Genomic DNA, 12,500 nt, shown 5'->3' on the forward strand with positions numbered 1-12,500 from the left:
GGGGCCCCGGCTCGTGTTCGTGCTGTACCCTGTGGCGCTGCAGGCGCTGCCGCTGCCGAATCTCTTTTGCTGCTTATTTTTTGGGTCTTTTGTGCTGCTGGGGATCAGCAGCGTGTCTTCCTTGATATATCCTTCCGTGGAGCTGCTGCTGACCGCCCGCTGCTGCAGCAGCAGCAGCAGCAGCAGCAGCAGCAGCGGCAGCAGCAGCAGCAGCAGCAGCAGCAGCAGCAGCAGCAGCAGGCGGTGGGTGGTGTGCCTGGGCCTCTGCGGGCTCTGCTGCCTCTGCGGGCTCTGCTTCTGCGGCCCCGGCAGCACTTTGCTGCTGCAGGCAGCAGACTTTTACTGGGGAGTTATTGGTTTGCTGCTGATAGGCTTTTTGGAGACAGTCTCCTTTGGCTGGGTCTATGGTTTGGGGCGGCAGCAGCAGCAGGTGGGAGCAGCAGCAGCACTGGGGCTGCTTGCTGCTTTCGTGGGGTCTTTGCTGCTGGCCTGCGTGGCGCTCTTCTTCAGCAGCAGCAGCGCAGCAGCAGCAGCAGGGCTTGCTGCTGCTGCTGCGCTCCTCGTCGGCGGCGCTGCTGCTTCTCTCTACCTCGCTGTTGCTTTCTCCAGACGCAAGCAGCAGCAAAAGGCCCTCGCTGCTGCAGAAGCTGCTGCTGCTGCTGCTGCTGCTGCTGCCGCTGCTGCCTTCTACAGGGAGAAGCTTGCTGCTGTCCTCCGCGACGACTTCGCTCTCGCCGACGCCCCGGACGCAGCAGCAGCAGCAGCGGAGCCGCAGCAGCAAGCAGCAGCAGCAGCAGCAGCAAACGCCGCTGCTCCTGCTGCTGCTGCTGCTGACGGAACGCCCTCAAGCTGCGCAGCAGCAGCGGCGGGCAGCAGCAGCTCCTCTCCGGACCCGTCCCCCCAAGCCATTGCCATCCCTGCTGCTGCAGCAGCAGCTGCTGCTCCTGCTGCTGCAGCAGCAGCAGCTGCTGCTTCTCCTGCTGCTGCTGCTGCAGCAGTCCCCGGCACTCCCGCCTTCCTGTGCAGCCCGCGGAGCAGCCCGAGCAGCCCCAGGAGCCCCGTCAGCCTCAGCAGCAGCAGCAGCAGCAGCAGCAGCAGCAGCAGCAGCAGCAGGAGAGTTTGCTGCAGGCTGCACCGCACTGAGGGCGGACTGGCGCACTGCTGCTTCTGGCTGTTTGTGGGGAATGTGGAGCACCTGCGGAGACACCTGAACATCATAACTGCTGCTGCTCAGGGCCTTTTGCGGCTGCGGCCCTGCTGGTCTTTGCTGCTGAAGTATTTGCTGCCTGCTGCAGTGTGTCTGCTGCTGTTCCAGAGTCTGCAGCAGGGGCTGCAGCCGCTGCCCGTGGACCCGCAGGACGCAGCAGCAGCAGCAGCAGCAGCGCGGGACCCAGCAGCAGCTGCTGCTGCTGCTGCGGCAGCCTCGGCCAACGCCTGGCACTACCAGGTGCCTGCTGCTGCTGTGCTGCTGCTGGTGCTGCTCATAACTGCTGCTGGCATCTTCTTCCCTTCAGCTTTCGCCCCCCTCCTCCCAGCAGACATGAGCAGCAGCAGCAGCAGCAGCAGCAGCAGGAGAGCTGCTGATCTCAGCAGAAGCAGGCTCAAGAGGCGCCGACACGCCAAAGCGGCGGCCTTGCTGCAGCAGCAGCAGCAGCAGCAGCAGCAGCAGCTCTGGGAACTCAATAAACAGCTGCAGCTGAAGGAGTTGCAAGCCAACAACAACAGCAGCAACAACAGCAACAACAGCAGCAGCAACAGCAGCAGCAACAGCAGCAGCAACAACCACCAAGCACACTTCTGCGATCTGCCCACGCAAGCCTCGGAGGTGCAGTGACACTCCAGACTTAGCAGCAGCAGAAGCAGCAACTGCAGCAGCAACTGCAGCAGCAACTGCAGCAGCAACAGCAGCAGCAACAGCAGCAACGAGGGCGTCTGCAACAGCTAGAGCTGCAAAAGGGAGACAGGCAAAGAGAAACATCAGCGGCAAAGTCCAAAACAGCGGCAACGACTGGGCAGCAGCAGCGGCAGCAGCAGCAGCAGCAGCAGCAGCAGCAGCAGCAGCGGCAGCAGCAGCAGTAAGCAAGCAGCAGTAGCGCCGCCAGCTAAGACAGATGGGAACAATGATGCACAGCATAGACGCAGCAGCAACGGGAGAGCAGCAAAGGAAGCAGCAGCACCGTAAATGCCTAGGGTGCGTCTTGAAACGCTGTTTCTGCTGCTGCTGTTGCTGCTGCAGCAACTGCTGCTGCAGCTGCTGCTGCTGCAGTTATAGCACAGAAGAGACGGCAGGCATCGGCAGGTCCGTGCTCAGCAGCAGCAGCAATTGGTATTTTGCCTCGGTTTTCGCAGCTGCAGCAGCAGCAGCGAAGCAACAGCAGCAGCAGCAGCAGCATTTCTGGTTAGGCTGCTGCACAGTGGCAGGTTCAGGCAGCGCGCAGCAGCAGCAGCAGCAGCGGCGGCAGCAGGAGCAGCAAGCCGCGCAGTTTTCTTGCTGCTTTTAATAGCATGGCCTGAAAAGATTTTTGTGTTTGCAGCAGCAGCAGCAGCAGCAGCAGCAACAGCAACAGCAGGAGAACTGGTACACTTTATAATAGAGAGAGCTGCAGCAGCAGCAGCAGCAAAGCTTGCGAGCCCATGAAGCTGCGCAGCTATTTATTTTTTCAGAATAAGACGCGAAAAGTACCTTTTGCATGCATGCACATCTGGAACATGGCTCTTTTCGAGACTTTCTGCATGCAAAATATGTCAGATTTAGAATATATTGCATTTATAATTCATTTTTTGCATTTATAATTCCCTTTTTGCATTTATAATTCGTTTATTGCATTTAAATTTGCAGATTTCGCGAAAAGTCTGCTGCAGTCACAAGCGCAGCATGCATGCGCCGATTTATAATTCATTTTTTGCATTTATAATTCCCTTTTTGCATTTATAATTCGTTTATTGCATTTAAATTTGCAGATTTCGCGAAAATGCTGCTGCAGTCAGAAGCGCAGCATGCATGCGCCGAGCTGTCTGTACACCTGAACGCACAGCCGCAGCAAACTGCCGAAAATGCCAAAAATGGAATTTTAAGAAAATATTTAAATGCAGAATTTAATTCTACTGCAGCAAAATGCAAAGTGCTTTTATTTCCCGCTGCTGCGAGCCTTCATGTGCTGCGAAGAGGAAGTCCAGCAGCAGCAACTGCAGCAGCAGCAACTGCAGCAGCAGCAACTGCTGCGGCAACAACTGCAGCAGCGGCGGCAGCAGCAGCAACAGCAGCAACAGCTACTGAGGGAACAGCGATAGCAGCAGCAGCTACTGCAGTAACTCTTGCAGCTGCCTTTGCATGCTACTACGCATTAGCATTGGTGCTGCTGCTGTTGCAGCAGTTGCTGCAGCAGTTGCTGCAGCAGTTGCTGCAGCAGTCCCAGCAGCAGCTGCTACTGCAACGGCCACTTTGATTTCTGCAGCAGCTACAGGGGCTGTTGCAGCACAAGCTGCTGCTGCTGCTGCTACAGTTGCAGCTGCTGCATTTGCTGCTGCTGCTGCTACTGCTGCTGCTAGGCCGTTTCGTGTGCAGCAAGGCGCCGCTGGCCACGAAGCAAAAATCCTTACATGTTTCCTTTAAAGCCAGCAAGCTGCTGCTGCTGCTGCTTCCGCCCCTGCTGCTGCTGCTGCTTCCGCCCCTGCTGCTGCTGCTGCTTCCGCCCCTGCTGCTGCGGCTGCTCCTGCTGCATCTGATCCTGCTGCTCCTGATGCTGCTGCTGCTGCTGCTGCTGCTGCTAGGAAGCAGCAGGATAGATTTATGTTTAGTGCGGTATTTGCCTTTCTTTTAATGTTTAATATATATTTGAAAGCATTTGCTGATTTACTGCCTCATTGCTTTTATTTCATTTATTAATTCTTTCTTTATTTTTCAAAGAGACAAAAGAAAACAAATTTAAATGCTTTTTTCTTTAATTTGATAGACCAAAATCTCTACAAGTTCTTCAAAAATAGAAGAATAATCATAAACATAAAATTAAAAATGTATATCAAATAATAAATAAGTAGAGTGAAAAAGAATTAAAGGGAAAAGGAATTAAAAGAAAAATGAATTAAAAGAAAAAACAATTCCAATTTTGTGAGCAATTAAAATCCATCAAATTAATTTTGAAGTTAAAAAACTTTCGAAAGGTCTTTTAATTCAAATTTTGTTTTTTTATTTTCTGAAAAGTTCAAAATTCTTTTTCGCATTTTTGCCTTTGTGTCTCTGAATAATTTAATCAAAAACAAATCCATTTATATTTGCATTTCATTCAAATGCAAATATTATTTAAAAATATATTATAAATAAAGTATATATAATATATACATAGTGCATATATATTACGTATATATATATATACATATACATATATATATATGTATATGTGTATAATATTCTATAGAATATATATATAATATATAAAGTATGTATAATATATACATAGTGCATATATATTACGTATACATAATTATATATATACACACGTATATATATATATATAATATTCTATAGAGTATATATATTATATATAAAGTATATATAATATATATTTAGTGCATATATATTACGTATACATAATATAGATATACACACATATATATACATATATATTATGTAAAATATATATATTATGTATTAAATATATATAATATATATTTAGTGTATATATACTAAGTATACATAATTATATATATATACACGGGTAATATATATATATATATATATATATATATATATAATATTCTATAGAATATATATATTATATATAAAGTATATATAATATATATTTAGTGCATATATATTACGTATACATAATAATATAGATATACACACATATATATACATATATATTATGTAAAATATATATTATGTATTAAATATATATAATATATATTTAGTGTATATATAGTAAGCATACATTATATATATACACAGGTAATTATATATATATACATATATGTAATATAAATCTATGCATTGTATATAAAGTATATATAATATATATTTAGTGCATATATACTACGTATACATAACTAAATATATATAATATACATACACATATAGATATATATATATATATATATACATATATGTATATAAATATGTATATATAATGTTATGTAAAATATATATATTATGTACAAAGTATACATAATATGTATTAGTGCATATATATTACGTATACATAATAATATAGCTATACACATATACATATATATATATATATAACATTATATACATCTATGCATTATATATAAAGTATATATTTGATAATAACTCAATCGCAAACATTATATATATATACATATATATATATATATATATATATATGTGGATTATATACTTACATATATATTACATATGTATATATATGTCTATTTATATTTAGAAAATTAAATATATATATAACAAGTATATATTATATATATTTAATCTAAATATAAATTGACTTATATATATATATATATTATTCACATTTATATTTATGTGTACTATACATTTATGCACATATATGTGTATTTTATAGAAATATGTATATATATAAATAACTCCAATGAAATATATATATGTATATAAATTAATCTAATGAAAATAAATTAGTTATTTATACTTATATTTGTATTTCCGAAGTTGCATGCACAAATATGGATTTTTGCAAATTTGTTATTTCTTTTTCTTCTGCATTGTTTCAGAATTGTTCAAGAATTATTTCGGAGTCATTTTTGTATTCCTTCTCCCCGACTTGTGCATTATTTTAAATTATTTTTGTGCCATTTTTGTTTTATTTATGCAAGTTTCAAGTGTTTCAATTCCTGGACGAATTTGAACAACTAAATAAACTATTTGTTGCTTCAGAGTTGCACTAATTGGCAGCGGAGACTTTAGAAAAAAAGAAATGAAAAAGATCTGCAAAGGAGTTGTGTTTTTGCATTTGTTCCGGCTGTGTGCTGCGGTGTACGTACACCGCAAGCGCTGCAGCACTTGCGGTGTACGTACACCGCAGCACACCGCCGAACTGCGGCTTTCGGGCCTGGAAACGGTTCAATTTGATGAACCATTTGTTTTTAATTGAATAATTAAGTTTAATTGAATTCTTTTTGCAAAAGAAAACTCTTTTTTTCCCGGATTTCCGCTACCTCGCGGCCCCCTGCCAACTCACTGCTGCCCAGCCCTCTGCATGCAGCCGCTTCAGCCCCGGGTACTTGTGGGCTTTAGTAATTAAGAAGCTGTGCAGGGCCTTGAGAGTTGGCCGCAGCTGCTGCTTATCGTAGCCCCCAATCACCCTGCTGCTGCTGCTGCTGCTGCTGCTGCTGCTGCTGCTGCTGCTGCTGCTGTTGCTGTTGGTTGCTCTGGGCGGGCAGTGTTTTTCCTGTTTGGGGTGTTTGCAGGGTTTGGCGCCCGGCGCTGCTGCTGCTGGCGCTGCTGCTGCTGCTGCTGCTGCTGCTGCTGCTCGGGCTGTCTTCTGGCTCTCTGCTGCAGCAATGCGCAGCGCCATTTCCACAGCAGCAGCAGCAGCAAGAGAGGGGGGGGTGCTGACGCACTCGGGGACAAGACAGAAGCAGTCCAGCAGATAAGCAACAAGGTCAGCGACTTGGAGTTGGGGGCCCCTGGGGGCCCCCGGGGCCCCCGGGGCCCCCGGGGCCCCCGGGGCCCCCGGGGCCCCCGGGGGCCCCCCGTCGTGCTGCGCTGCTGCTGCTGCTGCTGCTGCTTCCTGCAGGAAGTGGGCAGCGAAGTCGAGGGGCAGGGGGGCCCCCAAGCAGCAGTGCAGCGCAGCAAGGACCTGCTGCTGCAGCTGCCCGAAAGAGACCCCGAAGTGCTGCAGCACAGCAGCTTCCAGCAGCAGCAAACGCTTCAACTTGCCCTCCAAAGCTGTGCTGTTGGGGGCCTCGTGCTGCAGCGCCAACACCAAACAAAAAGCTGCGCAGCAACGCAAACCCTCGGGGCCCCTGGGGGCCCTTTTGCTGACCCCGGAGCGGTCCAGGATGGACACCGCGAGGTGTACAGACACCCGAGCCACGTCAGCAGCAGCAGCAGCGCCGAAGCAACGCTGCAGGTCTGCAGCATAACTCATTATTATGTCCACTATTGCTGCTCTCTGGCCCGCTTCCGAGCCCCCCAGGGGCCTCGGGGGGCCCCCCGCCAGTGCGGGGGGCCCTCCCGCGCGCGGTCGCGCGCGTAGAGCAGCCGCCAGTGCAGGTCCGTTTTGCTGCTCTGCTGCAGCAGCTCTTTGAACTGCAGCACAGCTTGCTGCTGCGCTGCAGCAGCAGCACCTTTGCCCCGCGCCAGCAGCAAGGGGCCCCCCGAGGCCCCCACAGACCCCAAGCAGCACAGACACCCCACGCCCTCAAGCCCCAGCAGCAAACACCCGCACTCCCCCGAGCACGCCCCCGGGGGGGCCCCCCGGGGGGGCCCCCAGGGCGCCCGGGCCCCCCGCGTGGCAGCAGCACGCCGGGGGGCCCCCGGCGGGGCCCCCCGGCACCCGCCCCCCGGCCTGCTGCTGCTGCTGCACCCCCCCGTGAGAAGCCCCGGGGGGCCCCCCTCCTGGGGGCCCCCCGGGCGGGCCCCCCGGGGGGCCCCCTGGGGGCAGCGGCGCAGGCGCACGCCCCGGGGGGCCCCCCGGGGGGCCCCCCGGGGGGCCCTGGGGGCCCTGGGGGCCCCCCCTGCGGGGCCCCAAGACCACGGGGCGAGAGGGAGGGGCCTCTTTGCTGCTTCCTTTAATTGAATTAAAAGAATATAAATTACCTCCCGATTTGGACTTGGACGCAGAAACTGAAAAAACAGATTCCTTGCAATCGCCACTCAAAGACCCCTCAGGGGGCCCCTGGGGGGCCCCCCCGGGGGCCCCCGGGGGGCCCCCAGGGGGGCCCCCCGAGGGGGCCCCTCCAGGGGCCAGCAGCCGGGCCCCCGCATGTGGGGGGCCCCCCTGGGTCGAGGCAGGGGGGCCCCCCTGAGAGGGGGGGCCCCCCTGAGACTGGGGGGCCCCCTGAGAGGGGGGCCCCCAAGAGGGTACAGTACCCAGTTGGTTGAGAGACTCGAGGAGACAAAAGTTTCCGGGTTTTGGATTTAAAGGAAGAGACAAAGAAGCTGCTGCTGCTGCTGCTGCTGCTGCTGCTGCGAGCTGCCGGTCGCCGCAAGGCGCAGCAGCAGCAGCAGCAGGAGCAGCAGCAGCAGGGGCAACGGAGGCCGCGCGAAGAGCCATCGGCTGCTGCTGCTCATGCCCCCGTCGCGGCGGCTCCCTTTGCTGCTGCTGCTGCTGCTGCTGCTGCTGCTGCTGCTGCTGCTGCTGCTGGAGGCAGTGCCAGTGCCGCTGGCTCTTGCGTCGGCAGCAGCTGTCCCCTTGCTGCAGCTCCCCCTGCACTGCCGCTGCTGCTGCTGCTGCTGCCGCTGCTGCTGCTGCTGCTGCTGCTGCTGCTGCTGCTGCAGGTGGGGCTGGCGGTGTCAGTGCTGCTGTCTGGGGCGCTAGCAGTGGGGCCCTGGGGGCCCCTGGGGTTAAATGTCTTTGTTGGAGAGGGGAGACGGGGGGAGGGCCGTTAGGCCGTAAACCCTAAACCCTAAACCCTAAACCCTAAGCCCTAAACCCTAGCCTAAAGCCTGGAGACGAGCGGGCAGGGGCGGCGCGGGGGCCCAGGGGCTGCAGAAGCGCTGCAGCAGGAAGCAGCAAAAACAGAAAAAAAAGAAATGAAGAAAAGAGGAAGAGAGGAGCCCCAGGGTTCAAATAGGAGGCTGGAGCTGGGGTGTACATACACCCGAGGAGAGGAGGCGCGGCGCCTCGTGCTGCAGCAGCAAACAGACTTTAAACTCCCCAACAGCAAATTGACAAGAAAAAACTGCAAAAAGGTTTAAATGCGGAGTTTGGGGGGGCTAACTTCAGGTGTACAGACACTGCGGCGCCGCAGCCACCGCGCTGCTGCTGCTGCTGCTGCTGCAGCTCTTGCTGCGGCGCTTTCCCGGCCAACTGCAGCAGCAAACTGCTAAAAGAAAGTTATTTCCAACCTTCTGCAGTTAACTCGGCGTTTCCGAATTAATAAACGCAGTTTCAGCCTCGAACTTCCTTTTTTTCAGGTGTATGTACACCGCAGCGGCACGCCAGAGGCAGCAGTCACGCGGTCGCTGCCGGATCTGCTGCTGGCGGACACCAGTTTTGCGTCTTTTCGGGATTTTTCTTTTGTGTTTGGATTAAATATTTCTTTTTAATCCATTTGGCGCTTCATCAGCGCACACACTCGCCTTCCCGCGCAGCAGCAGCAGCAGCAGCAGCAGCAGCAGCAGCAGCTGTAACACGCTCCCAGCTCTATCTTTTGCTGCTGCGCACTGGACAGACACCGCGCCCGCAGCAGTGTGCTTTGACAGCAGCAGCATGTTGACGGAAAGAAGAAGTCAAACAGCAACGCGGCTGCCGGAGAGCAGCAGCAGCAGCAGCAGCAGCAGCAGCAGCAGGAAGAGCTGCTGCTGCAGCGCGACGGACTCGGTGCTGGCTGCGCTGCGCAGCAAGCGCATGCAGGACAAGTGCTGCTGCGCACTGGAAGAAGCAAAAGAGCTGCTGCTGCTGCTGTGGGGCCAGCTGCTGCTGCTGCTGCAGCAGCTGCTGCGGTGTATCGACAGCGTGGCCCCCAGCAAGCTCTCCGGATTCGCTTCTTCCGAGAAGTTTCACTTCTTTAAAAAGGACTTTCGAATTCTAATTGCTTCTCCGCTTTTCTGGCTGCTGCTGCTGCTCGCCAGCCTTTCTGCTGCTGCTGCTGCAGTCCCCGCGCTGCTCTGGGCTGCTGCTGCTCCGCTGCTGCTGCCCTTCACCGACTTCGTCACTTTTTGCTGCTCTCCAAATGAAAAGAAATTCAAAAATAAAGTCATTTGGGTCACTGGTGAGCAGCTAATTAATTAATTAATTAACTAATTAATTAATCAATTAATTAATTAATTAATTAATTAATAAAATAGTTAATTAATTATTAATTAATTAATTAATTAATTAGTTAATTAATTAATTAGTTAATTAGATGATAATAGTGTTAATTAAGATTAGTTAGTAGTTGGTTAAATTCAAACTTGAAAGAAAGCGAAATAATAGAATAACACAATAGAACAACTAAACAAAGAAAGTAAAATAAATAAACAAATAAATGCATTTTAAAATAATAAAATAAATAAAATAAAATAAATGGAATGAAATAAAATAAATATAATGAAATAAATAAAATAAATAAAAGAAGACAAGACTGCTCAAGGGCACTTTTCGTGAAAATACAAAAAATGAACTCCAGAAGTAAAAAAGATTACAAACAAATGAACCAATAAATAAATAAATAAATGAATAAAATAAATAAAATAAACAAGTAAATAAATAAATAAATAAATAAATAAATAAATAAAATAAATAACAAATAATAAATAAATAAATAAATAAATGAATAATAAATAAATAATTGCCTTGGCAGTAATATCTGCAGAATTGCAAAAAGAAATTCTTTTTCTGCGCAACTTTCGCCAACCAAACAACCAACCAAACAAACAAACAATAAATAATAAATAAATAAATAAATAAATAAATAAATAAATAAATAAATAAAATAAATAAATAAAAATAAATAAATAAATAAAATAAATAAATAAATAAATAAATAAATAAATGAAGTTTGGCGGCGCGCAGGAGGCACGAGCGGGATCGGGTTGGCGCTGTGTCAGCAGCTGTCTGTACACCCCGTGAAAGGACTCATCATCACCGGGCGTTCTTTTGCAAAATTAGAAAAAGCAAAAAAAGAAATTTTGGACTTTTGCAAAACTCACAAAGGTTCTTTGCAGGAGCAGGACTTGCTGCTGCTGCCCCTCGACCTTTCCAAGGGGCTCAGGCCCGACCCCCAGCAGCAGCAGCAGCAGCAGCAGCAGCAGCAGCAGCAGCAGCAGCAGCAGGAGGATCCTTGGCAGCGCACCGTCGATCAGGCAATCAACTGGAGGGGCGGCGTCGACATTCTCTTCAACAACGCGGGTAACGCTAACAGCTAGCTAGCTAGCTAGCCAGCCAGCCAGTAGCCAGCTAGCTAGCCAGCCAGCTAGCCAGCTAGCTAGCTAGCTAGCTAGCTAGCCAGCCAGTAGCCAGCTAGCTAGCTAGCTAGCCAGCCAGCTAGCCAGCTAGCTAGGTAGCTATGTGGCTAGCCGGCAATGTAGCAAGCTAGCCATGAAGCTAGCCAGCTACGCAGTTCGCTAGATAGCTGGATAGCTAAGCAGCTAGCCACATACGTAGCTGCTTGGCTAGTTATCTATCTCTCTATCTATCTATCTATCTAGCTAGCTAGCTAGCTAGCTGGCTAGCTAGCTAGCTAGTTGGATAGATAGAGAGGTAGATAGATAGCTATTCAGCCAGCTAGCCAATTAGCTAGATAGCTGGCTAGCTAAGCAGCTAGCCGGGAAGCTCGCCGTTTAACTAGCTAGCTGTACAGCTAGCTAGCTAGCTAGCTAGCTGTACAGCTAGCTAGCTGACTAGCTAGAAAGCGGAGAGCTAGCTAGTCCGTTGGCTTGGCAGAGAATGTGCTCAGCAAAAGACATCTAGGCAACTGGCTAGCTAGCCAAAGACACAGCTAGCGAAAAGATAGACAGCTGGCCAGCTAGCTAGCTAGCTAGCTAGCTAGCTAGCTAGCTAGCTAGCTAGCTAGCTAGCAGCTCATTGAGCTGGTGCTGGCTGCGCAGTTGCTGCTGTCCCTGTTTCTGCCCCTCCCGTCACCTCCCCGCTGCCGCTGCCGCTGCCGCTGCCGCTGCTGCTGCTGCTGCTGCTGCTGCTGCTGCTGCTGCTGCTGCTGCTGCTGCAGGCCGCATTGCCATAGGTTGCTTCCCGCCGACGGAGACTTTCGCGGAAGTCTTCGACGCGAATTTCCTCTCCGCCGTAAAACTCACAAATTTGGTTTTGCCCCACATGCGCAGCAGAGGCCACGGCCACTTGGTCTTCACCAACTCTTCCTCAGGTCAGCAGCAGCAGCAGCAGCAGCAGCAGCAGCAGCAGCAGCAGCAGCAGCAGCAGCAGCGAAGGCGGCGGAGGCGGAGGCGGGGCGGCGGCGGCGGCGGGCGGCGGCGGTGCTGCTGCTGCTGCTGCTGCAGCAGCCGCAGCGACAAACGGCGAACCGCAGCAGCTGCAGCAGCAGCAGCAGCAGCAGCAGCAGCAGCAGCAGCAGCAGCAGCAGCAGCAGGTTTGTGTGTGCGCGCAGCTTACTTTGGCTTTGGAGGATTTAATGCTTATGCCACCAGCAAAGCAGCTCTTTTGTCCTTCACCAATTTGCTGCGCCGTAAGATTTATTTATTTTTAATTTTTATTTTATTTTTATTTTTAAGTTTTTAATTTTTAATTTTTTTGATTTTTATTTTATTTTATTTTTCTTTTTTCTTTTTTGTTTTATCTTTGTTCAATTCCTTCTCCGTTTATTTCTTTTTATTTCTTTTTTGTTTTTTATTTCTTTTTTATTTATTTTTTTTGCTTTTCATCTTTTTAAATTCTTTTGATCGT

The 12,500-nt window shown here is 49.3% G+C and overlaps 2 protein-coding genes across 2 annotated transcripts in view; both read left to right on the forward strand.

The window, feature by feature from the left end:
* Positions 1-8,562, forward strand: part of ENH_00020370 (sodium-dependent transporter, putative) — a gene marked incomplete at both ends in the record, with an annotated part of 10,808 nt that extends 2,246 nt beyond the window's left edge. The window contains one exon of the mRNA XM_013584535.1: positions 8,437-8,562. Coding sequence (XP_013439989.1) covers positions 8,437-8,562 — 126 coding nt within the window. The remainder of the gene's footprint in view (positions 1-8,436) is intronic.
* Positions 8,563-9,371: 809 nt separating this feature from the next.
* ENH_00020380 (oxidoreductase, putative) lies at positions 9,372-12,303 on the forward strand (the record flags this gene model as incomplete). The annotated part of the gene is made up of 4 exons (XM_013584536.1): positions 9,372-9,873; positions 10,659-10,994; positions 11,812-11,885; positions 11,965-12,303. 4 exons carry the CDS (start codon positions 9,372-9,374, stop codon positions 12,301-12,303), a joined length of 1,251 nt encoding a protein of 416 aa, XP_013439990.1.
* Positions 12,304-12,500: the final 197 nt, after the last annotated feature.

Source organism: Eimeria necatrix, genomic scaffold (assembly GCF_000499385.1).
Source record: "Eimeria necatrix Houghton genomic scaffold, Enh_scaff169, whole genome shotgun sequence".
NCBI lineage: Eukaryota > Apicomplexa > Conoidasida > Eucoccidiorida > Eimeriidae > Eimeria > Eimeria necatrix.